The sequence below is a fragment of the Trachurus trachurus genome, assembly GCF_905171665.1.
Source record: "Trachurus trachurus genome assembly, chromosome: 7".
Lineage (NCBI taxonomy): Eukaryota > Metazoa > Chordata > Actinopteri > Carangiformes > Carangidae > Trachurus > Trachurus trachurus.
In genome coordinates, this window is record NC_139901.1 from 2533424 (window position 1) to 2561252 (window position 27829).

General features: G+C 41.6%; 1 protein-coding gene across 1 annotated transcript; it reads left to right on the forward strand.

Moving 5' to 3' along the window:
* Positions 1-327: 327 nt before the first annotated feature.
* On the forward strand, positions 328-27816 carry LOC310988531 (tyrosine-protein phosphatase non-receptor type 7-like). Its single transcript, XM_083975171.1, has 11 exons — positions 328-397; positions 12676-12829; positions 13153-13333; positions 14070-14154; positions 14260-14339; positions 18821-18958; positions 19081-19272; positions 23024-23217; positions 27127-27240; positions 27350-27434; positions 27555-27816. Exons 2-11 carry the CDS (start codon positions 12723-12725, stop codon positions 27645-27647), a joined length of 1269 nt encoding a protein of 422 aa, XP_083831297.1. The 5' UTR covers positions 328-397; positions 12676-12722; the 3' UTR covers positions 27648-27816.
* Positions 27817-27829: the final 13 nt, after the last annotated feature.

Sequence of the window (27829 nt, forward strand, 5' to 3'; positions counted from 1 at the left end):
GCTGATGGCTTTACACACACATGCACACACACACACACACACACACACACACAGAGTAGATGCACAAGATGAAATACACAAATACACAATGTTGAAGCCTGTGGCGTGTAGTCTAAAGGGGACCCATAACCTTGGATGAGGGGAATAGAAAGTGTATGTGTGTGCGAAAGAGAGACAGAGAGAGAGTGTGTGTGTGTGAGATAATGAGAGAGTGGGTGGGTGCAGAAAAGGAAGTGGCGGAGAAGGTAGAAGTAAAGACAACGACAGAAAGCAACAGCAACAGATGAGAGAAGAGGAAGAAGAGACGAGGACCAAAAAGAAGAAAAGAGGAGAAAGACAAAAAAGAGGGAGGAAAAGACGAGAGCAAGGATTGGGGGAGTGAGACAAACGCACAATGGTGAGGAAGAGGAGAGATGAAAACTTGGTGACCTGAAAGCTAACTTTGAATGGATGGATGGATGGAAGGATGGGTGGGTGGATGAATACAAACAAATAGTGAGATGTAGTCTTTTTCAAAATGTAATTATTTAATCTGATTAACAGTAAATCTTAACAAAAAAAGATCACCTCTTTCTTAAAGTTATACTATTTTATAAAAATAACAACTAAAGATTGAGAACATGTATTCTTGACAGAGGTAGATGATGGCTTATAATAAAGCTTGCAAAAACAGTACATCTGAAGTGAAGAGAAGTCTTCTTATGTGTCAGTTAAAGTCACTTTACTCAAGTTATGTAAGTTTAAGTTTTACATGCAAGATATATTATCGCATTATTTAATGTATTTATATTTATGTATATTATATCTTTAATTTATTATTTAATTACCTTGAAATTTTTAAATGTCATTGTATTGTTATTATAAATGTGTCAGGCATTTTGCCTCACCAATCACTTCTGATAGTTGGAGTAAATTTTGCTGCTGATGCTTCCACTTAAATATTTGAATATTTAACCCTGGAATGATGTATCTTTATGTTGTGGTATTTTTTTTACGCAACTTTAAGTTCGAAGCCTGATAGAACAGTAGCCTATAACTATGAATCAGCAAAGACATTCTTTAAAGGATGATGATGCATTTCAAGCAGCAGTAAAAAAAAATGTCATACACAATGTTTTCAAATTCAAGTCCCACTAAACTTGCAGTTGGAAGGCGATGTCGGCCACATGAGATCTTGCAAAAGTGAGTTGCTGAGACAGAAACATGTCTCAAATTGCATTATTTACTCAGTTGAATTAATTTATTTTCCATCAACCATTATAACTAAAGCTGTACTAGTGCTATAAGTAAAATTGAAGGCAGTACTTTTTCATGTCGTACTTACGTCTGCTGAATTTAGATACAATTTCACTTCTTGACTTAATGGAAGAAGCCAAACTTAAAGGGCCATCTTTGGTCTGTCACAAACACAAGTACTCTGTTTAAGTGCATTTATTAAAAAAAATTAAAATAAAGTAAAGTGTTCTATAGGGTGGTAGTCGAACACCTGCAGAAGGTCAAGTTCCTCTCCACTATATAATATCTATCCACACTCAAGGATAATATAATTTATGCAAATAGCCATTTAGAATCTGGCTGTTCCATTAACAGTGCATATAGATGAACAAGAAGCACACTGTAGTAAAACCCTTAAAAGTTAGCCATTAACTACTTGTTGTCTTCGATCCTCATTCTCCTGGTGCTTCTTTGTTTGAACTTGCTGAGCATCATGTTGCAGACTTCATGTTACATTTGATGAAAAAAAAAAAAGCTTCTTTCATGCTCTTGCAACTTACCACCATAGACTGTATTCTTTTTTCCATCTTGCCAGCACCTAAACTCTCAGTTAATACAGAAATGAGCAATGAGGCGTGTGTGTTGGCGAGCCCGCATGCGCTCACCCACCTGTCACTCCAAGTGGCACACCCCTAATTGTACAGAACATTACGCTTTAAGAAATAGGAATGTAAGCAAGTGAGCTATATGAATATTCACCCCTGATACACTTAGCATGAAGGAGTAAATTAGTTGTAGAAAGCAAAACGTTTTACACTGTTGCCCATAAAGTTGGAATCATTTTGTTTTCAGACACATTTCTCATTTTATTCCTATTATAAAGGTTTATTGTGGTTTAATCTTCACAGTGATACGTTTGGAAGAGATTGATCAGTAACGTTTTGAGAAGATATACTATCAAGAATAAATCACATTGTCACAATCGTAAAAACAAATATTCTATTCCAATTTAATGGGTGATGTTGTAGTTGTTCCAGGCTGTAAACAAACTTGCTGTGAAGCTGAACTTTTTAACACGAGAGTCCACGGGGACTGACTTGGTATTGGATATCACTGCTTCACTTGCTGCTCGCTTATTGCAAATTAGGATTTCTGAGAAGGTAATCAAATCACATGGTTGTGGGGAGAAATATATTTTACTTTTAATAAAACAAATATTTCATTAAAAAAAAAGTAATTAACATTTCAATATGAGCTTATGACAGCTGGGCCCCAAGTGCATTTGCTCAAAAGTGGCCAGTCATATGAAACTTGAGGTCCATAATACGCATTTATTGATTGATGTAGTTGGTGGAGACTTGATCTTGTATTTATCTCTATAAAAACCCACAGAGACTGACAGATAGATGTGACTTCCCTGAATCATATGGAAGCAGACATAGCTAGACTTGCAAATATTTTGTTGTCATTATCTTCATATAAAGCTTCATATCCGAGGATAACAGGATATTATGAGGAGGAAATGATTCGCCATCACTTAAAGCAGAAGTAAGCGATCCGGTCGTTTTGGCTAATGCTGCGTTCCAGGCAGGCTTTTGAAACCGTAAGTTACAGCTTCAAGTCACAACTTACGACTTTGTAGCGTTCCAGGCAACCCACTCATGTTTTTCCGACCTGTTTTACCTGTGAAAGTCACTATAACGGCCACTCGTAACTTCCGACCCTTGGGTCGTACCAGATTGAACTGGTACGACTTCACAGGTCGGAAAAACACGAGTTACGGGCTGCCCTGAACGCACCATAACTTCTTGTCAGCCGATGGAGTTAGCAGTCCCCGCCCTCGTCATGGATCTATTGGTCCTCGTCCCTACGTCACCACATTCACGCGCATCCCTTGGCTGCACACACAGCCCTTCATGCCGTTCTCTCTCCTCATTGGATAAAAATTGTAGGATACAAGAAAAGTTTTCTCCTCGGCTCAGAGCAGAGCAGAGTGACTGACAGACCCGTGTTTCGGTCCAAACACTCAATGTAAGTGATTGCTGTCGGAAGATATAACTACTTAAGACTTATATTAACACAAAAATATCGCTTACTTCTGCTTTAATGATGCATGGAGCGTATTATCTGATAACCCTTGGCCTTGCAGATGTTAACATTAGCAGCTTTATCTTGCATGAACAAAAGACAATAACACACTGTTTTGTTTTTCGGAAAGGTTGAAAAGGGGACCGGTCGGGGTTTGTGACGTCTGCACCGCTACGTGCTTAGCTGCTGTTGCTGAGCTATGATTGGTCATCTGCCGTTTAGTGAGCTTAGCATATGGCTGGCGTCAGTACCATAAGGCCTGTAAACAAAGTCATAAGTTTATGGTTCAAAGTTCAAAAGGGTATAATTTTCCATTGTCGACTGAAGAGTGAAAAACAATGTGGAGGTGTGAGGTTGAGTCACTGTTTGCTCATAAAAAAAGGTTGATTTTTTTTTTTTCATACTTCCTCTGTGGTAAATAGCCATAGCTGTCAGGGAGAGCAGGTTTTATATTAGTGTGTGTTATTTAGTTGTGCTGTATGAATGAGTGTTATGCGTGTTTTTGTGCTGCTGGTGTTCACGGTCCATGTTGCATGATTTGATATGAATGATTCATGAGCAGTTCTTGGTGTGTTAATAATCAACGCCTGGAGCATGTCTTTCTCTCTTTCAATATCTCTCTCTCTCTCTTCTTCATTTGTTCTCTGACTCACTTTCTTTCTCTCTCTCCCCTCGGGTCTCTCTCTCTCTCTCTCTCTCTCCTCTCTCTCTCTCTCTCTCTTTCGCTACCTGAACACTTTGAATTGGTGTAATAACGGCCAGAAAAACAGGACATGTCTGTTCCTGCTGCCTCTTCTCTCTCCCTCACCACATGCACTGCTGTTTTCTCCTTCACTATCACTTTCTATCTCACTCCCTTTCTCTCCCTGTTCACTTGTTTCTTCTTGCCCCTGGTCTGTCAGAAAGTCATTGATTTCGTTTGAAGAGGGTATAAGGAAGAAACGGAGAGCTCCCCTCTCTTCACTGTTCAGTCAGTTAGTTAGTTAGTTAGTTGGTTAGTTAGAACTAGTCAGATGCGTGAGCTGTGAGGTATATGTTGTTGTAGGTGAGCTGGAGAAAGTCAGCAGCAGCTCTAGTATCACAGGAGGATTCACATGTTACCGGCCTGAATTACCTGGTAAGCCTGATCAATATATTTGCTACTAACAGTTATTGACAGGTGTCATTACTTCATTCTCTAAATCTCACCGTTAATCCAGTGCAATCAGCAAAAACAATACACTGGCTATTAGGGATGTCACGATTACTTGTTTTCACAATTAATCGCGGTATTAAACGCCACAATTAATTGATCGTAAAGATTCCTAAATACCGTCACTTTCCAAAAAAGATTATGTTGGAACCGTATCTGCAGATGTGCAGCAAAGTAAAGGTAAACGACAGATACTGGTCCATTTATCTAAACTAACACTAAATTGATAGCGTGTCATTTTTATTTGTATTAAAATAAACTTAAACTTTTGGTATAGATGACAATTAATGACTCAAATATTATATATACAGTATATTCTTATTTCAAATATTAATATTTCAATCCCGGGGGATTAATAGCTGGTCCTATATTAAGAGATTAGTAATGTAATTATATTTTGACTATATTTGATTTTACACATTCATAGTGTTGTGAAATGACAATAATCGTACCAAGAAAATCTGTAATCGTGACATCCCTACTGGCTATTAAAAATGATTAAAGGGACAACGAGGAGTTTTGGAAAAGCGAAGTGTTTTCACACTACATTTATGAGCCTCCGCGCACCGTGAAATTCTTTGACCGGTGCAAGACAGACTCATGTTTTCATTCATCAAGAATTAAAGTCAGAGGTTCGAAGACGATCACATACCGTCGTAGTTCCCACCATAAATGGCGATTCAGCGGCGTTATTCTCATGACTCGCCACGAAACCGAAAGTAAGGAAACGCTGGTCGGCTCGACCAGCATTTCCACCACCACTAATAATAACAAAATAAAGATAGAGACAAAACGATATATTTATTGAAAATGGAGCCATTAACAAGTGTGGGTAGCGTAGATTCATCCACATTAACGTTTTATTGTCGCGGAATTTTTCGTTCTGCCGACGGAGAAACTCCTCGTTGTCCCTTTTAATGTTTCTATTTACTGATTGTAAATACAAACAAAGCTGTACAGCTCCCCTACAGGCTGCAGTAGTCATTACAGCCTCAATATAAAAGAAAGTCTAGCAGTAGCAGAACTGAACCACATTTATTTTGTCACCATTGTTACAAGAGCGGTCATGTTTGGTTAGGTTTAGTAAATGACGATGAGTTGAGTTAAAATAATAATTTTCTCAACATTAGACAGTCTTTGTTGTCATGGGTAAAGTTGTAAAAACATGTTAGCCTTGGTGAATCATCATAAATGGCTTCTAATATAAAACCTGATCTCCCTAACAGCTATGGCTTTTAATCACAAAAGTTAGTTAGTTAGTTTCACATCAGATCAAACAGCTGCTCTTTGCTGTTGTCTTAATCCATCCACCACAACCTCCTCCTGACGTGGATTGGTCGCGATTTATACGTCATGAAACCTTTTCCTTTGCTCCTGTCATAATTACTACGACCACTAGGTGTGATTTCATGAACCCATTTTCATACTGGACAGTCTTTGTAAAGCATACTGACAATTGATCAAGTTTTAGAGTTTTATTGGCACTTAAAATCTAATTTGTCCAGTAGATGGTGAGAGAAGATTTCACAATATAGTTTAAAGGACAATTCCGGGCAAATTCAAGGAGTCTGAAGATTTTCAGTTTAATTGCTCCTGTTTTGCGGTAGTTGTGTCTGTCCCCGCATCGCCACGGCAGCGATGAATGGGAGCGGATGTAAGTTCCGCTGCTTAGGCTGTTTACAGCCCTCAAAGCCACATTTTTTTTCCACAGACAGAGTCAGATGGCTACTCAAACATGCACCGAGAAGTTTATTTACTTCAAGCAAGCCGACATGTTTGTAAAACTAGATCTAATTCAAAGTCTCCCGGAGTCTCGTGCGAGACCCAAGTTGACGCTCGGTGTGTTCAGGTGCAGTGGGAAGCTCCTGTTTGTGTCATAAACACAGGAATATCAACTCTTTACTTGCTTGAAGTAAACCAACTTCTCGGTGCATGTTTGAGTCGCCATCTGACGCTGTCTGTGGAAAAAAAAAGTTTACTTCAAGCAAATCAAGAGTTGATATTCAAGCACTGTCGTCCCGACAATGACTCCTCCTGACTCTTAAACCTGACTTGCTACTGAAAAACTCTGACATGTCAAACTGTAGGATGTGTTAGAGGACTAATTTATCTGTCTATCCATCGTAACACACCTGAAGTGGTAAACACAGCTGATTGATTGGAAAACAAATGACAACTCGAGTAAATTTACTTTCCGTCATTGAAAACTGGTTCTTGAATGTGACTCAAGTATCCTCAAGACAAGATTTTCGCAGTTGTGTTAGGTCATGCATGCTGTATGCTGACAAAGGTAGACATATCAGACTTGTATGGGCTCGGAGAAAATCACTTTGTTACTTTCGTAGATTTTTTGTCATGGCTTATTCACGGGTAAGAAAACAGCTGACATCATTATAAACTAGCCAGCATCCAGTTTAGAGATAGGCTACGTTGCCACCTACCAAACTGGAGTGTGGTACATTGGATTACTGGCGTTGTCTTTTCTGTGGCGTAACTCGTTGAAGACTGAAGCACGCATGTGATTAGTGCACGAAGAGTGGTACATGCAGAGGAGGGAGGGAGGGACAGATGGCAGTTTGATTGACAACTGACTTGATTGTCCGTTCCACAGGTGACTGACTTTTTTCATGTTTGTAAAGAAGCATTACATTACTTGGTTGCAACTGGGGTGTGAAGAGGATTTCAAGCAATTCAATAAAAAAAAATGCTCCAGAAAGAGATCTCCAACCCTACCTTTAAACTGACACACTGAAAATCAACAGTTGCATGCTGCGTTATCTAGTAACAAACGAGGTGTCATTTGTTTTCCTTTATTCATGTGTTACACCCAGAGATGGACAGAGTACTCGACCCCAGTACTTGAGTAAGAGTACAAATACTACTGGTCAAAATTGACTCCGTTACAAGTAAAAGTAGCTCAGTCGACATGTTACTCCAGTAAGAGTAAAAAAGTATTTGCTTTTAAAGGTAGCTACTTAAGTATCCAAAAGTACATGATTTTAAATGTACTTTAAGTAAAAGTAAGAGTAAGAGTAAGAGTAAGAGTACATTTCTTATTTTTCACATCAATGAATTACTATAATTTTTTCTAAATGAATGTAAGGAGCTTTTAACTCTTGTTTGTGAGAATGAACTCTTTGAAAGCAGCTGCACTGATGTGCTGCTTTTAGGGGTTAGGGTTTCCTTCTTTGACAAACACAGCTTGTGTTCAATAGGATTTTAGAAAGAAAAAGAGCAGACCTGAAAGTAACCAGTACTTTTCAGCCTTCCTAAAAATTAAAGCAGAAGTAAGCAATCCGGTCGTTTTGGCTAATTTCCTGTCCCTTTATGCCGTTCTCTCTCCTCATTGGATAAAGGTTGTAGGATACAAGGAAGTATACAAGAAGTTTTCTCCTCGGCTTACAGCAGAGCAGAGTGACTGACAGACCCGTGTTTCAGACCAAACACTCTATATAAGTGATTGCTGTCGGAAGATAGAACTATTTAAGACTTATATTAACACAAACATTCTGCTTACTTCTGCTTTAACGTGTAAAAGTAAAAATATTTGTCTTGGAAATGTATTCAAGTAAGAGTAATAAGTACCAAAGAAATCTAATACTCAAGTAAAGTACAGATCCTCTGGATATGTACTTAAGTACAGTACTCAAGTAAATTTACTCCGTTACTGTCCACCACTGGTTACACCTTAATGGAAGTTGATGCCTGTCCATGAGGTTGTTATTCTGTACACACAGAAGTGTAACATTTATTAAAAGAGAACCCCACGATACCTAAACTTCCTTACTGTAGCCATGTTTCCATCCAAAGTGATTCGAATTACTGGGAAATGCGCATTAAAAGAAATTTGAATCGTGTGTGTTTCCATCTACGGACTCTGCACCCCCCCGTTTTGCCGTGGCGGTGCGCCACAATTCATTAATTAATTGTTCTGTGACATTAGCGGAAACCCTGATGTTGTCTTGTGAGTGAACTGCAAACACGGGAGCAGATGGGGTGAAAGTGCGCTACGTCACACTTAATTTGCATACAGCTGTTTCCATCCCATTCGAATCAACCAAAACCCGGCCATAGCAAGCGTATTTCAGTTTGTGCGAATCAGGGGATTTTAATTTGAATTACAGCGATACACCTCGATGCGCATCTAAACAGCTGATGGAAACGTACCTTGTGCATTACCTCAACCACAAATGGAGCAATATGCCGTTTATCCCACAGTGTGAAGGTCCTGAGTCTATCTCTGATCTCTACCAGTTCAAATTCTACTGCAAACCGACCCAGTGGGTTACAGATCTGAAGATACCAACACAACCATCTGCAAGACGGACAGTATCCAAAATGAAAACCACAACCCAAACTGGTAATGATGGACGACCTCGGAAAACCTTTTTAAAGCACTCCCAAAAAGAACCCCAAAAGATTTCTTGGTAGATTATTTTGGAGCCTTGAATGTGGCCTGAATTAGAGCCAGACTCAGGATGTGGTGGTGTTTCCCAATAAAACAAGAGCAGACAAGAGCTGACACACCAAGGTTTCATATCTCTAATCATTTGACATATTCAGTAACAACAGTCACCTCAGGCCCGGGCTCATACAGATAAAACAGTGTGCCTCTTTTATGTGAATTGAGTTGTACGAGAATAAAAACAGTGTAAGCCATCAGAGTGGACTTTATGTTTGAGTGTGCTGTCTGTGTGTGTTGTGTGTGTTGTGCTTTGAGTCATTGTGGGTGTGCTGACTTCCTGAAATGAGGAAACTCTCTTCCAATGGACACACACTGAAACGTTTCGGATCCAAGCCGATGTGGAAACACACTGACACACACGCACGCACGCACGCGCACACACATGGCTCAGTCATTATTTTAATCTCTTCATCAGGATTCAGGCAGGTCGAGTTTATGGGATAACATGCGTTCTTGTTGGTGAAGTGACTGCTGACAGATCTGTGGAGTCTGACAGACAGCAGCTGCGTCCCGGTGTCACATCAGTAATTCACAAACTTCCTCCATTGAGGCCGGTGACAAAACCAGAAAAAAGCCGACCGAATCGATTGCAAGAGCTGGCAGAAGTAACACGTGGAGTGTCAAAGCATAACTTCTCATTTTGTATGTCGGCTCCTTAGTTGAAATTAATGCGACGAGTGCAACCTCAGAAAGGACAGAGCGGTGTGATCGGTATTTTTGTTTTCTTGCTGGAAACACTGAGGCTCCACCAGACAGGAAATGTGCCATACAACTAAAAACAGGAGGATCTAAAAGAGGCTGAAAGGTTCGAAGGAGTTGAAGAGTTGGTGACACTCAGAACTGTGAGTGATGACTTTCATGTAACATGCAGCCTTTTAATCGTATGTTTGGATATTTTTTCATGTTACTTGACATGATGTTTTCACATGTTGTTATCTACATCCTTTATTTTATATTGGCTTTGTGCTATTGTGCAGGATGCAGTGATTGGTTACTTTAATTCAGAAATGTATTACTTGTTGGTCATGTGCAGCTGATGACTTTACATTTCTGCCGTTTGTTGTATGTGAGTGTGTTTATTTTGTACAATCTTATGTATTTGATCAATCTGACCATGGTGGTGTAGCTCAGTGGTTCTCAACTGGTGGGTCGGGACCCAAAAGTGGGCCGCGGACCCGTTCTGGATGGGTCGCGGACAGCTGGTCAAAAAAGTAAATAATATTTAATGCACATCTGATGTTGGACATGTATTTTATTTTGAAAAATAACTTATTTTGAAAGGCACAAGAGACACGTGAACACATGCAGTTGTAATGGTCCTCCTCAGTTTTTTATTATTTGCTCCATTTGCTCTAAATGCAAAGATATCAGTTTCTTATTAATGTGGCCTGAATGCAGTGAAAATACCTTGTTTTGTGGGTCTTTATTTTGTGCAATTTGATATTTATTCACTTTTGTGAATATGCTCTGAATGCAGATGCATTAGAAGTCAAATATATCGTTTTGTTTGTCTCCATTTTGTGCAGTTTGATATTATTTTATTCACTTCCGTACATGCAGTTGTCATGGTCCTCCTCAGTTTCATCAATGTGCCCTGAAATGCAGTTTGCTCAATAAAGAGCAAAATGAGTTTTTAAAGGCTTTAAAAAAAAATTCTTGGTTTGGATTCTATAAAAGTGGGTCGCGACTTAATGACCATGGGAAAATGTGGAGCCCAGAGTGAGACTAGTTGAGAACCCCTGGTGTAGCTGATGATGTTACAGTTAGATGGGCAGAAGATGTATAAATCCATCAGTGGATTGAAATTATGTGATTTGTGAATTATTGTGATGATGATGACGTTCAACGTCAGTGTTGTAAACTCTATCGACCAATATGCTTGCAAGGAAATGTAATAAGTGTACAGAGGATGTAAAGATAGCCTTGTTCAGATCATATTGTACTACACTGTACACGGCACACTTGTGGTGCAGGTACAGTGCTGCAAAAATGAGAAAACTGTTGGTAGCTTACAATGATGCATTTCAAATATTACTTAGGCGCCCAAGATGGACAAGCGCGAGTCATTTGTTTGTATCTTATAATGTATCCACCTTTCATGCTCTTTTAAAGCAGAAGTAAGCGATCCGGTGGTTTTGGCTAACTTCCTGTCAGCCGATGGAGTTAGCAGTCCCCGCCCTCGTTCCTACGTCACCACATTCACGCGCATCCCTTGGCTGCACACACAGAGAGGACTGCCCCTTTATGCCGTTCTCTCTCCTCATTGGATAAAGGTTGTAGGATACAAGGAAAGTTTTCTCCTCGGCTTACAGCAGAGCAGAGTGACTGACAGACCCGTGTTTCAGACCAAACACTCTATATAAGTGATTGCTGTCGGAAGATATAACTATTTAAGACTTATATTAACACAAACATTCCGCTTACTTCTGCTTACTTCTGCTTTAAGAAACTACATGTATAGGTTCAAGTGTCGACTTAACCAGGCAAGCAATAGCATCATAGCGGCACTAGTTACACACAGTGATATGAAATACCTGTCAGGTCTTTGGAGACACTGGAACAGGTGTCTGTACGTGTTTTAAAACTATGATGATGTTTTTTATCTTGTATTGTATGTGTTTTTGTATTGTCTCTTTTTATTTATAATGGACCTGAGTCCGTCATAAAGACTATCTATCTATCTATGTCTGTTGGCCACGCCCCCTTGGAAATCGGAGGTGAATACACCTTCACCAGATCCTTACACAATCTCCACTGAGATTGAGATGTGGCTATAGAACCTAGATTTTGTGGTCAAATCCACATTCCACTCATGAATAAAGACTTTACTTCGTTACTTTACCTTTGTGGAAACACTGCACACCTTGCTGAGCACTGGATTACTGTTGAAGTGCAGAGTTTCTTCAGCATATGAAGCACACATGTTGTTTCTTGATGAGAAGCAGCGCCCCCTGTGTGTTAGTGTGGGCACAGCGGTGCTCCTGCTGATCTATTGGGTCAGAACTTAAAGGGATAGTTCACCCAAAATTGAAATTGCACTCATTATCTACTCACCCTCATGTGGACTAAGGGCTGGGAGAAGTTTCAGAGTCCTCCGTGGCTTCTCTGAGTTACAGCGGGTCTCGGCGTAGCAGTGCATGTCCATATAACGGTTGCAAATGGATACCAACTGTCTTCGTAACAAAAAGACACACCAAAAAACCGGAATTGTCCCAAAAAAAATTAAATAAGTCTATTTTTCAAGCTTGTTTATAGCGGAAGCTTCTCGAAGCTCCTCTTCCCGGTTCGTCATATTTGGACGAACCAGGGTCTGTTCTCTTCCCAGTTCGTCCAGATATGACAAACCGGGAAGAGGAGCTTTAAGAAGCTTCCGCTACAAAACAAGCTTGAAATATAGACTTATTTAATTTTTTTCGGGACAATTTTGCATTTCGGGGCTTCAATACAAGACGGACATTTCATACGAGCAGCATGGAGGTATTTGGATGTTTTTTGGTGTGTCTTTTTGTTACGAAGACAGTTGGTATCCATTTGCAACCGTTATATGGACATGCACTGCTACGCCGAGACCCCCTGTAACTCAGAGAAGCCACAGAGGACTCTGAAACTTCTCCCAGCCCTTAGTCGATATGAGGGTGAGTAGATAATGAGTGACATTTCAATCTTGGGTGAACTATCGCTTTAATATGCTCTCTCTCTCTCTCTCTCTCTGCAGCACAATGTTGTGATGAACACCTAAGACCAGCTTCAGACAAACACACTATGAGTACGTCGGCAGTGCGTCCAGCCTCCCCTCCCGCTGAGGACCCAACCACACCCCCACCGATGACCACGCCTCCTCGCAAAGCCTCAGTTCGCCTACAGGAGAGGTGGATGTTAAACACACACACACACATTTCTGCGACTTCTTAAAATGTGGACTGTCCCCGAGCATCTCTTAAAGATTTTCCATTGTCAAATACACTTATTTTCCAAGAATATCCTAGATCTACAAATGTGTCCCTGCTTTCATTTGTGACTGTAGTTCCTTAAAATGTTGTCACTGTTCAAACAACTAGTTCCCATGTTTTTTAATGTGTCACAAGTAACACATCTTTGAAAAATGTCTGCACTCTCTAAAAACCTTCACCTTTCAAAAGTTTGTCATTATGTTAACTTGTTGTTACTTTTTTTTTTTTTTTTTTTTTTACAGGCGTGGCTCCAATCTGTCACTTCTATTGGACATGAACAGCCTGGGGGTGGAGCCTGTCTGCTCTGTCACCACCCCCAAGGAGGTGTGGCTCCAGCTGCTTCACACCTCCACACGACCGCTCACTCACACACTGCTGCAGCAGGCTGCCATGGACACCAACACACTGAATGTAGAGTACCAGGTAAAGACAATCTGCATACCCCCCCCCCCCCCCCCCCCCCCCCCCTCGAAAAAAAGGTGTGCTTGCTTTGAAGGGATAGTTCAACATTTTGGCAAATTGGCCCATTGCCATAATCGCTATAGTCATAGCAGTAGGTTCATTACCTTTATTTGTCGGTGTAAGCTATTTTTTAGAATGGCGGAGCGGAGCAGCAGGTTGCTCAGGGCTACGCTATGGAGGCTAAAGGAATTTCTTGGTTTCCCTCATCAAACTCATTACATACAAAATCCCAAAACTCCAAAACGCTTTCGTGGACAAGTTGTGACCTGCACAATCACCACGCTATGAGATAATAATGGAAGGTTACGAAACGGAGCCGTTTTCGAGGTAAATACAGGGTAAATACAGAGTCTGCTTGCTGAAAAACTGTCCCTGAACGCAACACGCATCAGCTGTTTTGCATGAATTTACCTCTAAAACAACTCTGTCTGGTAACGTTCCGTTATTATCAGCCTTTTGGAGTTGTTGGGTTGTGTATTTGATGAGTTTGATGAGGGAAACCAAGAAATTCCCTTAGCCTCCATAGCATAGCCCTGAGCAGCTCGCTGCTCCGCTCCGTCGTTCTAAAAATAGCTTGCACCGACAATTAAAGGTAACGAACCTACTGCTATGACTATAGCGATTATGGCAATGGGCCAATTTGCCAAAATGTTGAACTATCCCTTTAACATCCAGCCCGTCCCTGTCTCCTTTACAGAAAATCCCTCCAAACTTTGTGAATGCTGCAGACCTCGACATCCCAGGACACACGATGAAAGACAGATACAAAACCATCCTACCCAGTCAGTGACTCGTCTGTCTGTCTGTCTGTCTGTCTGTCTGTCTGTCTGTCTGTCTGTCTGTCTGTCTGTCAACACCATTTTCACTCTTTTTTCTTTACTGTTTAGACCCTGAGAGTCGAGTGATCCTGAGGAGCCCAGAAGAGGAGGCGGGACCGGACCGCTACATCAACGCCAACTACATCAGGGTTAGAGTCTAATGTTATATTATACTCTAGCTGAGGCAAATTATCTTGCTCCTTGTGTTGTTTCAGTATGGTGGAACAATACAAGCCCTTCTGTGTGGCGGCCATATTGGAAGCCTGCACAGAGAGCTGAATGTTGCTGGTGGTCTCTGCAGGGTTAAACTCAGGGGTGGGCAAACCTTTTGGCTCAGGGGCAATGAGTAAAAGTTGACATCCAAGCCGGGGCAGTATCAGATGGATAAAGAGTGTTTGTGTGAACTAATATGTAAAAGCCATAAAAAAGTTTCAGGGGAGCAGCGTTGTTGCTCACCCTTTTTTGCCGGGGCATCAACATTTTTGCTATAATTTGGACAATTTTGTACCATTGTTTAAAGCCCAACGTTTGCCCATGCCTGGTTGAGCTTGTAGGAGTGCTTCCTTCTCATTGACCAGTCTGGTATTTAGACTTATTTTAAATGGAAGTTCTGCAATGGGGCTTTTTGTAGAAAACAATTCACACATTTTGTTTGGATCCCCATTAGCTGAAGCCATGGCAGTCTTCCAGGCTAGTCTTCCTGAGGTCCACATAAAAATATACAAAATCACACATACACATCAGCATTCAAGTAGAAATACAATCGAGTAGCCAGAAAGAAATACACCAAAAATAAAACAACATAAAAACAAAAAGAAGAAAAAAAAACTCAACAAAATAAATACTAAATCAATGAGGGAATAGTACACCACATCTTTCGCACTATAGCAAGAATAGAAAAATATTCATAACCATCAAGTTGCCTAATTATACTTGCCAATGGTTTGGGCACTTACACGTTATCCATTTGGTAAAGATGATCTGGTCTGTTTGTTTACTGATAAGGTTTTGAGATAGCATGTTACATGGTAAACAGGAAATTTGGCAGCAACAGCTTTAAAGATAAAAAGATGCATATGAACCTTCTATGTGGTGAAGTCCATCAGTTTGGTTGTCTGCCTCCGCCGCTCAGTCTCAGCTCACAACCCTGTTTATCCAGAAATAAAACGTATTTTCATCTTTACATCTGATTTCTGAAAACGAATCACTTTGTCTTTGAGTACAAGTGAATGTTTCTGCCAAATTTGAAGGAATTCCCTTGAGGCCTTATGTAGATTTTGCATTCACAAGACCAGAACTGTGTTTTGTCAGGTCATTGTGACCTTTACTTTTAACCACCACGCATCCGTTCATCCTCAAGTCCAAGTGAATATGTGCCAAATTCACATTGATACTGTGTCTATGAGAATGAGACACACAAACTGAGGAACGGACATACAACCTATAAACAATATCCTTCCACCTCTCGTTGGTGCAGATGCATAAAAACCTCCAGCAAACAAGGTCCCAACATCTCCTCTTCACTTTGAGCTTTTGAGTGTCGCTTTATTATTTTATTAATTTATTCCAACGCTGATTAAATGAGTTTAGTGACAGTGAAGAAAATTGGTTTCCTTCAGTGTTTTATTAAAAAGAAAACAAGCTGATAGAGTGTGACACCGCTGTCACCCAGCGTGGGCGTCTTTTCAAGTGTGTGCGTGCGTGCATGTGTGTGTGTGTGTGTGTGCGTGCGTGTGTTGGACAGCTAAACAAACAGAAACTCAGACATGAGCCATCCGTTTGTCAGCGTGGGAGTCTGACAACCAGGAAAACCACAGGAAGTGAGGGAGGAAGTGACACGTCCCTATCTCCCCCCCTCCCGCCCCCCGCGGCCCACGCATCCCTCTCACTTTGCAGCCTCAGCTGTGTGTGTGTGTGTGTGTTGTTAATCTGCCAGCACAGTGTTTTGAGTCAGGTACCTGCTGCAAAACAACATATACAGTTCATCAAATACAATAAAAATATGGTTTATAAAATATATCTTTATTTATAAGTATGAAAAAATACATGTAAATGCATTTGTATGGCATTGAATCGCTGCAGAGAAGCTCGACATGCAGGCAGAGGTTGTTATTGATGAACAGAACAGTCTTAATCATTCACTTCCTGCCTTACCAGGTCAGAGATGGAGGGTAGTTTCAAAAGTGGAGGGGACGTGACAAAGTTCTGACTTTCTTTATTCAGTCAGTCAGACAAAAAAGTTATTTTCCACGTTTACAGAAAATAGACACGACATTTATGCTAAGCCGGCAAATGCAATGCAGTCCCACGCTGTCACAGTGTGTCAGTCATCAGTTAGCAATGCAGCCTTATTGTTATTGATAGCAATTACGAATTCTTCTTCTTTAACCACAATAAATAAAAGAATTGAGTCAACAACAAAAAAAACTCAGTATGGAGCATCCCTCCATCTGGGTGCAATATTCATGAAAATGCATGAACACAGTGTAGAGTAAATATATGTGTGTAATGATGAAAAGCAAAGTAACTGGCAGAATGGATGAAAACACAAGCTCCATTGTGGCGGTAAATACCTCTGTATTCATTGAAAAAAAAAAGTAAGAATGTGAACATGACTTTCTGTCAGAGGGAAGACGTCAGTTTGCCACGAACATCAGCCTCTGGATTTTCTCTGAAAAATGAAAAGAACTTGATTTAGAATTAACACCAGTGTCATAAAGTGAGTGTGTGTTAGTTGTTAATATTTAATTAGGTGAGTAAGTCTTTTGTATTCTACCACACTGATCTCAGACAGATGGTTTCTCTTTATGTTTGACAGTTATGGTTTAAGAAATCTGTAGGAGGCTCACACAGTTAACTCTAATGTTGTTCTCTCAAATCCCTGTTTCCATAAATCCCTACAATGGAGGTTGAGAGAGCAAAATTATCATCCTATATTTATAGGAAATAAGTCAGGATGAATTGAGTGATGTGTTGCATTGAGATCCTATATGTGTCTAGTTTCCTTGGTTTGTTAGAAAAGGATTCTAGTGTTGATTAAATATCTAGAAATAAAGCACATCCTCAGCCATTCACGCTATTTATTATTGAACTAAGATAACATAGCTTGTGTATAAATGTAAAAACCTGCCAGTAGCAGCTGTCGCAGAGAAACAAACAGAATACTTTGTCACTCGGCAGGTACAGTGTGTTCAGCATGAATATTTTACAACTTTATTTGCCGGTACAGCCGTTAAAACACTTCTTTGTTGTGATGAATGGTATGTGTGCATCATGCAGGCAGCGGTGCTCCTCAACCTGAATGTTATCTGCTGTTCCAAATTAGCGCCTCACAAAACAGTGGGGGCAGAGTTTATTGTGCCTGAGAGGCAAAACCGAGGGCAAAGAGTTCATAATCAGCTGGCAAAGCTGCAGCCTGCTGTGTGTACACGTGAAGAATCACAGGTGACTCAGGTGTGTGTGTATCAACATGTTGATGAGCTCTGCTCCCTCATCTGGAGTTTGGCAGCTGGACAGATCTTTACAGTTTTAAAATGTATGTTTTCATATCAACCTTTAGACGCTTTAGTTTCAAACGTAAATATAATTCAGGGTACAAAAAATGATTCCTTCCTACTTCCTTTGAAAAAACACACAATTTATATTCAAACAGAGAAATTGGTGTCAATGGTTCTTGAAGAGATAGTTCACCCAAAATTCAAATTTCACTCATTATCTACTCACCCTCATGTCAACTAAGAACTGTGAGAATTTTCAGAGTCCTCCGTGCCTTCTCTGAGTTACAGGGCCGTCTGCGCAGCAGTATTTGTCCATAATGATTGTCAATGGATACCAACTTTCTTCATCCAAAAAGACACACCAAAAAACATCCAAATATCTCCATACTGCTCGTCTGTAATGTCCCTCTTGTATTGAAGCCCCGACATGAGAAATTGTTCCGCCGGTCAGTGCAAATCACGCGAGATTTGCACTGACACAGGAAGAGCAGTGAAAATATAGACTTATTTAATTTTTTTCTGAACAATTTCTCATGTCGGGGCTTCAATACAAGAGGGACATTACAGACGAGCAGTATGGAGGTATTTGGATGTTTTTTGGTGTGTCTTTTTGAACGAAGAAAAGTGGTATCCATTCACAACCTTTATATGTACAAATACTGCTGCGCGGACCCCCCCGTAACTCAAAGAAGGCACGGGGGACTCTGAAAATTCTCACAGCTCTTAGTCCACATGAGGGTGAGTAGATAATGAGTGCAATTTGAATTTTGGGTGAACTATCCCTTTAAAGTAAAATGCATTTCTGTGTTCACTGAGCCCTTTTGAATTTAAATCATTAGCAGAACAGATTTCTTGTTCAGGTTAAACAGCTGTCCTCCCTCATCACTGGTACATCACTGCTCCTCCTGGCGTGTTGCTGCCCCCTGTAGGTCAGTGGTTTAGTGTGAACCCACTGACCTACCGCATGTGATATAAATATTGTAAAGGCTTCATAGTGATTCTTTGTCTCCTCTTTGCCTCCCTGTGTTTACCTTCAATATCTCTATAATGAGTCTTCTGCTGTGCAGCACATTGACCTGTGTGAGCGCTGATATACGGCTGAGGTGACAGAGCTCATCATCTGTCCCCCGCAGGGTTACAGAGGGGCTCCGAGGGCCTACATTGCCACCCAGGGGCCGATGGTTCACACTGTGGGGGACTTCTGGGACATGGTGTGGCAGGAGAGGAGCAGCGTCATTGTCATGGTTACTAGACTCAAGGAGAACAACGAGGTGAGGAGATGTATACCCCCCCTCCCACCCCCTCTGCCTTTAATCGTATCCTGGAAATACTCAAATGAGGCTGTAGCACGTGAAAACAACAAAAGCATCATCAGCCTGTTGGTCTGTTCCAGAAATGTGAAGTGTACTGGCCTCAGCCGGCGGAGGGGGCGATGAGGGTGAAGGAGGAGGACGAGGAGGACGAGATGAGGCAGAGGACAGAGGACGAGGAGGAAGGAGAGACGGGTCGATTCGGGAGATTCCTCCTCAAAGTGAGGAACAGTCGAGAGAAAGACGGGTTCACTGTCACTGACATGGAGATCCAGGTACAGCAAACCATAAAATCATGATTTAACTCTGTGATGTTTCTCTCTTCAAGTTCCAACTCAGATTTTTCCAAAACTCCCAAATATAAATCCCAGAGATAAAGAATCAGTTTAGACAATGAATCTCACCTACATGTGTTTGAACGGAGGGGTCTGAGTCAGTGGTGCCAACCGCTGTACCACAGCATGGTCCAGCAGAACTACACTACTCCTTAAAAAAGTTTAGAAACGTTTTTTCAGTCAATCATTTCTCCCCTTTAATAATACCAAATAATGTTGTATTGTATTACATTGGAAAGCCTGATTAGTCCCCTTTACAACGAGGTACGACTTGTAAGAATCGTGCATCTGTGGAATGAGCAACCCTTCATTAACTCTTTCGCGACCACACTAATTCCTCAGCACATCCGCTCAGGACCACATGTTTTTGGCTATTTGTTTACCTTTTTCTCACGTCGAACCGAACTCTGTACATCACCTAGAAACAAACGGTCTTCACGTGGTTGAAGAGTGACTTTCCAACGTGCTCCTCGAAAAAATGGCGAGTTTTTCCGCCGTTTCGTTCGTGAGTACGAAGTAGAAGAAGAGAGCTGGGTTTCTCCAAAAACGGAGCTCCCGCTCTAGTTTCAGAGAAAAACGCACTTTTGTGTCAAGTGGCAATTGGCTCATTTTACCGGTACTCTGCAGTGTGGCATGTCTCCCAAATCATTTCTACGGCTAAATAAATATATTTGTAGGCAAATCTGGGGGGTGTGGCAGCGTGGAGAGCAGCGGTGCAGCGGTGCAGCGGTGTGGGTCTCTGGCCGCAGCGGAGCAGCTCCGTGACACTGCTGTGTGACTGGCCGCTCCGCTGCACCGTGAAAACAGCAGAGATAACGGGCTTTCAGATCCGAGTCTCCAAACCAGAAACGTTTGTAACAGCAAAATATGGGAACGCCACTGACTCAGAAGCTCATTCCAAAATCTCACTGCATTGAGATTCAATGATGACAAATTCTGCTTGGGGAGTTAGGTAAATTTTTGGGGGGTACATGTTTAGCTGTGTTGCTCATTCCACCAATGCATGATTCTTACAAGTTGTACCTCATTGTAAAGGTGACAAATCCGGCCTTCCAACAATATAAAATACAACACCAATGGTGGTATTATTGGTATTATTAATGGCAACTGCCATTCCGACATCCCGCACCAGTCCGACATAGGCCTCTAATTGTCTAAATGGCAACACTTAATTTTCTATCAAATGTCCCGTCATTCCAACAATTCTTGACTCCTATGGTTGGAATTATGTTTTTTTTTCTTTTTTTAATCCTGCCTTTCCGACAATTCCTTTAATAGCGTATTCCTTCCCCAAAAGATTTTGCTTAGGTAATGAAGAAAGGAGTTGGTTAAGTTTAGTAAAAAGACCAGGTAGAGGCTAGACAGGCCAGATAGATAGAGAGAGTCCAGATAAGTAGGAGGGAGTCACCTGTTGAGTAACGCACATTTCCTTATATTGAAAGCCTTGTTGGTATGGTGGGACGATGACATGTCGGAATAGCGGTATGTTTAAATGGTGGTATGTCGGAGAGGGGGGGATGTTGGAATAGTGGGATGTCGGAATGACAGTATGTATTAACCCTCATCTCACCTGGACAGGTGAAATTGAAAAAGCTGCAGCTCCCAGTGGAACAGCTCCACCTGCTGGACCTCACATCTCCTGTAACTACTACAACAGAATTGGTTATCTGGATGATAAAACATTGACGCTTCAGTATTGTTGTGTCCATAGACTAGATTGAAGTAATTTGACCTGTTTTTAAAACTCACATATTCCTCTATAATGTCAAGTATCTGTGACTGAATTATCTGATTGAGAAACAACAGTTTGTGTTCTACTGAAAAAAATATTTTTTTCAGCCGCAGCAAATTTATCTGCTATTCAAACCACATCCTGTGCTGATTGAGATAAACATCCATTTTGATTTCATAGTGGCATCTCATGTTTTTCCATTAGTCAAAATAATATTAGCTTTGAAGGTAAAATGTGTCACAACAGACTATAAATGAATCACTGTGGAGCTACAGAAACACCCCGGCCTACAAGACAGATATGAGGAATCATTTACTCTCAAATTGTGTTCAGAGAGTGTTTGAAATCAGACAAAACCTGTATGAAAAGACGAAGGACCAACAAAAAAAGTGCACATCTGTCAAAGGGGTGAGCTTGTTATGAGTTAAAGGGATATTGCGTAGGAATTACTCCCATCTAATGTTGTACTCGTGTATTGCATTCAAATCGCCAAACTTCTTCAAACGCGTATTGCAACTATGGTAGCCGCTGTGTATCAAAAAGCTTTGACAACATTGGTGAAACCATGTCATCTGACACATGTAGTGAAACCTGGTTTTACTCCTCCGGTGGAACTGTATGTTTTCGTGGTTTCTGTACTTTTCATAGTCGTAGTAAAGCAGGGCTAAAAACCGTTGGGTAGGCGTTTACCGAAACTACGAAACCACGTAAACATACAGTTCCACCGGAGGAGTGTAACTGGCCTTCACTACAAATCATGGCTAAGAATGCAGAGTCAGGGAAAAGATGGTCAGGGTCAGGGTCAAGGTCAAGGTCACGTTTATTTATAGAGCACCTTATTTACAACCTAGGTTGACCAAGGTGCTTTACATAAAATAAATAACAATACAATTTCAAAGAGACAATTTCAGCAATAACAGAGAGAGATACATTACATTCAACACACAAAACAACTTTCGTCTTACACAGGTCCGAAAACCTGGGAGAAAAAAATGAGTTTTAAGGGAATTTAAAAGTCTCCAGAGTCTCTGACGACAGGACATGCAGCGGTAAACTGTTACACAGCTTATAGGCAACCACTAGGAGAGAGGTATATGGTTTTACCTTGGCCAGAAGTTGCAGCTGGAAAAAATGCCTTTGACCAGATGGATAGAAAGAAAACAACTGATGGAGGTAGTGGGTATGCAACCCTTATACCATCAATCCTTGGTAATCACTGCCTTGCTGGCAGATGTAGTTTCAAGATTCCAGACCGCCATGGAGCTCCCCAGTTGACTTACCCACCCAATGTACAAACAAATCTGAAATTCTTCACCTACAAGTCCGATTATTGGCGGAGGCCATAATAAACCTATGATGACATATCAATGCAGACATCAATTTTGGCCAGTAAACAACTGAAAATGTTACACAATGTCCCTTTAACAGTAATGAATGAAGAATGTCTATCTTAACTGAGATATCACCCAATAAACATGTCAGTGACAGTCTTTTATATCAACAGTGACGCCTAATCTTAATGGTTTTTGCCTCTCATCCTATAGAGCAGTGGTTCTCAAAGTGGGGTCTGTGGACCCCCAGGGGTCCTTGAGAGGTTTCACGGAGGTCCCCAACTTTTTCTCAAAATGTTACCGATTTTTTTCTCCATAAATATTAAAAAAAATTTCCAGAGATTTCTTGAAATCTTTCGAAAAATGCATGCCATTGGCAGTAATTTGAACATGAATTGACAAAAAAAAGTAATGTTATTCAGAAGAAATATTTGTGTATTTCTGGTATTTGTTTCAAATTTTTGTCCAATGGGGTGATCCGTGGTCTAATTTGTGTCAGTTTAGGGGTCCTTGATGTAAAAAAGTTTGAGAACCAGTGCTAGAGTCACATGCGTAAGTGACCACATACTTTATTATAGGGTCTGACATTTTGCCATTCGACTGTTTGTGTGTGTGTGTGTGTGTGTAGCTGTGCTCGGAGCGTCGGTCAGTCAGACACTACTGGTTCACTTCATGGCCTGACCACCACATCCCACAATGCACCGCTCCTTTGCTGAGGATGGTGGAGGAGGTGGAGATGTACAGCAATCTCCTCCTACAGAAGAGCTCTCAGCCAATCACAGACCCCGCCGCCGGTCCTGGACCAGTCATTGTCCACTGCAGGTTGGTTCTTTATCACAGGGTTCATCAGCTCCTCTGTTTTAAAAAGTTATGGCTTGTTTCTCAGAATAAGAACCTTTTTTCTTACTGAGTTGTAGGTTATTGTCACCACAGGAACCACTACACTCAACTTAAAGCAGAAGTAAGTGATATATTTGTGATAATATAAGTCTTAAATAGTTGTATCTTCCGACAGCAATCACTTACATAGAGTGTTTGGACTGAAACACGGGTCTCTCAGTCCCTCTGCTCTGCTCTGAGCCGAAGAGAAAACATTTATCGTATCCTACAGTTTTTATCCAATGAGGAGAGAGAACGGCATGCAGGGCTGTGTGTGCAGCCAAGGAACGTCGTGAATGTGGCGACGTAGGGACGAGGACTGTTATGGTGCGTTCAAGGAAACTCGTATTTTTCCGACCGTGAAGTGGTACCAGTTCGATCTGGTACGAGTTCACCGGTCGGAAGTTACGAGTGGCCGTTATAGTGACTTTCACCGGTAAAACAGGTCGGAAAAACACGAGTGGGTTGCCTGGAACGCTACAAAGTCGTAAGTTGTGACTTGAAGCTGTAATTTATGATTTCAAAAGCCTGCCTGGAACGCAGCATTAGCGAAAACGACCGGACCACTTACTTCTGCTTTAAAACTACTCATCCATGACTAAATTGTATCTCTATTCCCATAATGTTACATTTTTTTCCCCCAATACTCTGACTCTGCTCTTTTAAACTCTTCCCCTAACACTGGCCACAATCGATAATCTACAGCACAGTGAGTCAAAGGAGTAGTAATGTAATGTGTGGACAGTTTATGGTAAAACACAAGCATTAGAAAGCACTCATTAGTTATCGCTCTTCTGGCTGACACACTGAATGTTCATTTTAACGCATTTAATGTGTCTAGAAAACAGCAGCAGATTACATGATCTGAGTCAGTGAACAGTAAAACCAGCAGTGATGTGTTCAAAGCTACTTCCTGTGCCAGAAAGCTGATGGTCGTAGGTGAGCAGCCAACCACGGCGGAGAGGACCCATGTAAGAGTCTGAGAGGAGAGCTGTGGTGAGGATCTGACAGACCCACAGTCTGTCTCCTAATGCAGACTAGACCAGGTCCAAACCTGGCCCAGTCCTGGCAGGACCAATGGGGAAACTCAAACTTCTCAAACTGTAGCCTCTAAAAAAGCTCTAAGATGACGGTTCCAAATCAAAACTTTAATAATACCAAGAACAGTAAACACTGTCAGTGTGTCAGTCAAGTGGTAGGGCTAACCACAGCCCAAAGATCAATTTGCTTTATTTTCTTTTTCTATTAAATAAGACCATAATTTGAAAAATGAACACCACGTTGTATTACAGAAGACTTCAAACTAGTGATTAAGACCATAAAAACAGCAGGAAAACATTTGGTCAGGTCATACATTTTGAGAGAATGAGGATCAGTTTCTCATAGACTTCCATACAACTGGACAACAGGAGTTGCCCCCTGATGGTCATTCAGTAGAATGCAGGTTCAAGGAACTTCCACATTAGCTTCAGTTTCCAGACCAACACAGTTTATTTAATGAGGAGGCCTCACAGCAAGAAGGTCCTGGGTTCGAATCCCCGGCCGCCCAGGTCCTTTCTGTGTGGAGTTTTCATGTTCTCCCCGTGTCTGCGTGCGTTTCCTCTGGGTACTCCGGTTTCCCCCACCACTAAAAACATGCCAGCTATAGCTAATCCTCCAGTCAGCGCCCCTGACCAAAGGCACTGGCCAGAGATGTTCACAAGTCTTTTTTTGCAAGTCCAAGTCAAGTCTCAAGTCTTTGGTCACAAGTCCAAGTCAAGTCTCAAGTCTTTGAGGGGTGAGACTTCATCAAGTCTCAAGTCTTTGAGGGGTGAGACTTCATCAAGTCTCAAGTCTTTGGTCACGAGTCCAAGTCAAGTCTCAAGTCTCTAAAAAATAAAAGTCTCCTGTCTCTTCTGGTTGTAATGACCCTTTATCATCTGCTGCTATCCGCTCTACTAAGGATACTGCACAGCTATATCTAAGAAATTCAAAGCATTTACTGTAGGTTATTATCACTCCTTTATCTATACAGTATTGATTAGTTGTTTATTATATGATCACTTTAAACAGGATATTGCAATGCAATATGAAGAAAACACACAATGAAAGCTTTCCTTTAAAGGAAACTGTATTCTGAGTCAAGAAATAATCAAGGCTGCTCTGCCCCTCTGCACTGGCCTTTTCTCTCTTTTTTTGCTTTGTTGAATTCAGAAAACCCAGATGAACAACATGGAAAATGATTTAGGCTGTTAATTACAGGTCATTAGATCTGGGTGGTATAGCTCACATCTTTATGTGCAGCAAAACCTTTCTGGATCCGCATCGTTGTTATTATTTTTTTAATTAGCTCCGTCAACTCATGGGGGTGTGTCGACACGTCCAGACTTCCATACGAGCCTTCAGTCATATTTCGCAGCAAAAACATAAATAAACAGGAGGATTTGGCCTACAGTAGCCTGATATGTGCCCGTTATTCAGCAGCTAGTCCCCGTGAAGGAAAGTTTCACAACAAAAGGGCGTTGTGCATGTAGGCTACGGACGGTGCCGCTATTAAAAAAAAAAAAGAGCCAGTTCACAGTCACCTGTCACTCACCCGCAGCTGACTGAGCTGTCAGAGGAGCTCTGCTGCTCCTCTCTCTTTAGACACTGGTGTTTGGCTGCACTCTGTAGGAGTTCAATATGAAGATCTAACCTCCATCTGAATAACGTTACCGGCCATGTGGCGCTGCTCCGCAAGTGGTGTGTTAACGGCAAAAAAAAAGGTTGTCTGTCGTCCTGTCAGGAGGGAGACACGAGCCAAAAAAAATAAAGATTGTTCACGAGTCTCAAAACACGAGTCCGAGTCGAGTCTGAAGTCTTTAGGGCACGAGTCCAAGTCAAGTCTGAAGTCTCTGTGGGTGCGACTTAAAGGGATAGTTCAACATTTTTGAAAATTGGCCCATCGCCATGATCCCCCTAGTAATAGCAGTAGGTTCGTTACCTTTAATTGTTGGTCCAAGCTGCTTTTAGATCGGGGGAGAAGAATACCGAGCGGCGCAGCTGCACTATGGAGGCTAATGGAATTTCTTGGTTTTGCTCATCAAACTCAGCAAATACACAACCAAAAAACTCAAAAACGCTGTGGTGGACAAGTTGTGACCTGCACATTCACCACGCTATGAGATAATAGCGGAAAGTTGCGAGATGGAGTTGTTTTAGAGGCAAAGTCGGACTTTACACTCTAGACGGCTGCTCGGCGGAGTGATTTCAAAAGCGCCTGTTTACTGCAGATACGTCCGTATACTACGGCACTGGCTGAGGTGCGCACACTGTGTCCCTCCGACCAGTGGTTCACTGAAGAAAGTAGTTCCGAGTATTTGCTTCACTTCTCTTAACTTTCCGCTATTATCTCATAGCGTGGTAAATGTGCAGGTCACAACTTGTCCACCACAGCGTTTTTGAGTTTTTTGGTTGTGTATTTGCTGAGTTTGATGAGCAAAACCAAGAAATTCCATTAGCCTCCGTAGTGTAGCTGCGCCGCTCGGTATTCTTCTCCCCCGATCTAAAAGCAGCTTGGACCAACAATTAAAGGTAACGAACCTACTGCTATTACTAGGGGGATCATGGCGATGGGCCAATTTTCAAAAATGTTGAACTATCCCTTTAAGCGACTCGAGTTCGAGTCGCAAACTCGAGTCCCCATCTCTGGCACTGGCTCATAATCTGGAGTTGGTCCCCGGGCGCTGCACCGTGGCTGCCCACTGCTCCTCAGGGTTGGGTTAGATGCAGATTAAGAATTTCACTGTACTAGCTGTATATGTGACAAATAAAGTACCTTTACCTTTACAGTACCTGTACCACTTTTCCTCTCCTCTCCTCTCCTCTCCTCAGTGCAGGTATAGGCAGAACGGGTTGTTTCATAGCCAGCAGTATCGGCTGTCAGCAGCTCAGAGAAACGGCCCAGGTTGACATCCTGGAGACAGTGTGTCAGCTCCGGCTCGACAGGTAGGTGAAAACAGAATCTGTCACTTTCATCCTGTGTCTCTCTGTGGTTTGGCTTTTTCGTAATTATTCCATACCTGTAGCATATCTAACCCATAATCTCCCTGTGCAGGGGTGGTATGATTCAAACAACAGAGCAGTACCAGTTCTTGTACTCCACTCTGGCCCAGTACAGCTGTCAGCTACAACACAACCAGGTACCAATCCCCACAGAGGGGCATTTATCATTTATAACATATAGACCTGAGACCCTCCACTCCAGCCAGATAATGTTGCAACAGTGAGTGATTTAGGTAATGTTATTTCTTCACAAGCAGAATCAGAACCAGCAGAACCCAGAGGACCAAGTCAGCATACAGCTCCAAAGCCTCCAGCTGGACAACACACAGAACCAGAACCAGAGGAACTGAAACCACACAGAACCTCCAGAGATCCATACGCACACCTAAAGAAACCTCAGAACCAGAAAGATGGGAACTTCAAGGCAGCACCTGACACCAGCAGCAGAGCCCAAAGACCTGATGCACTTCTGGGTGGAGAGTTTGGGAGTGAACCAGCAGGATCAGACAGAAACTCCAAAACCTCGGCGTTA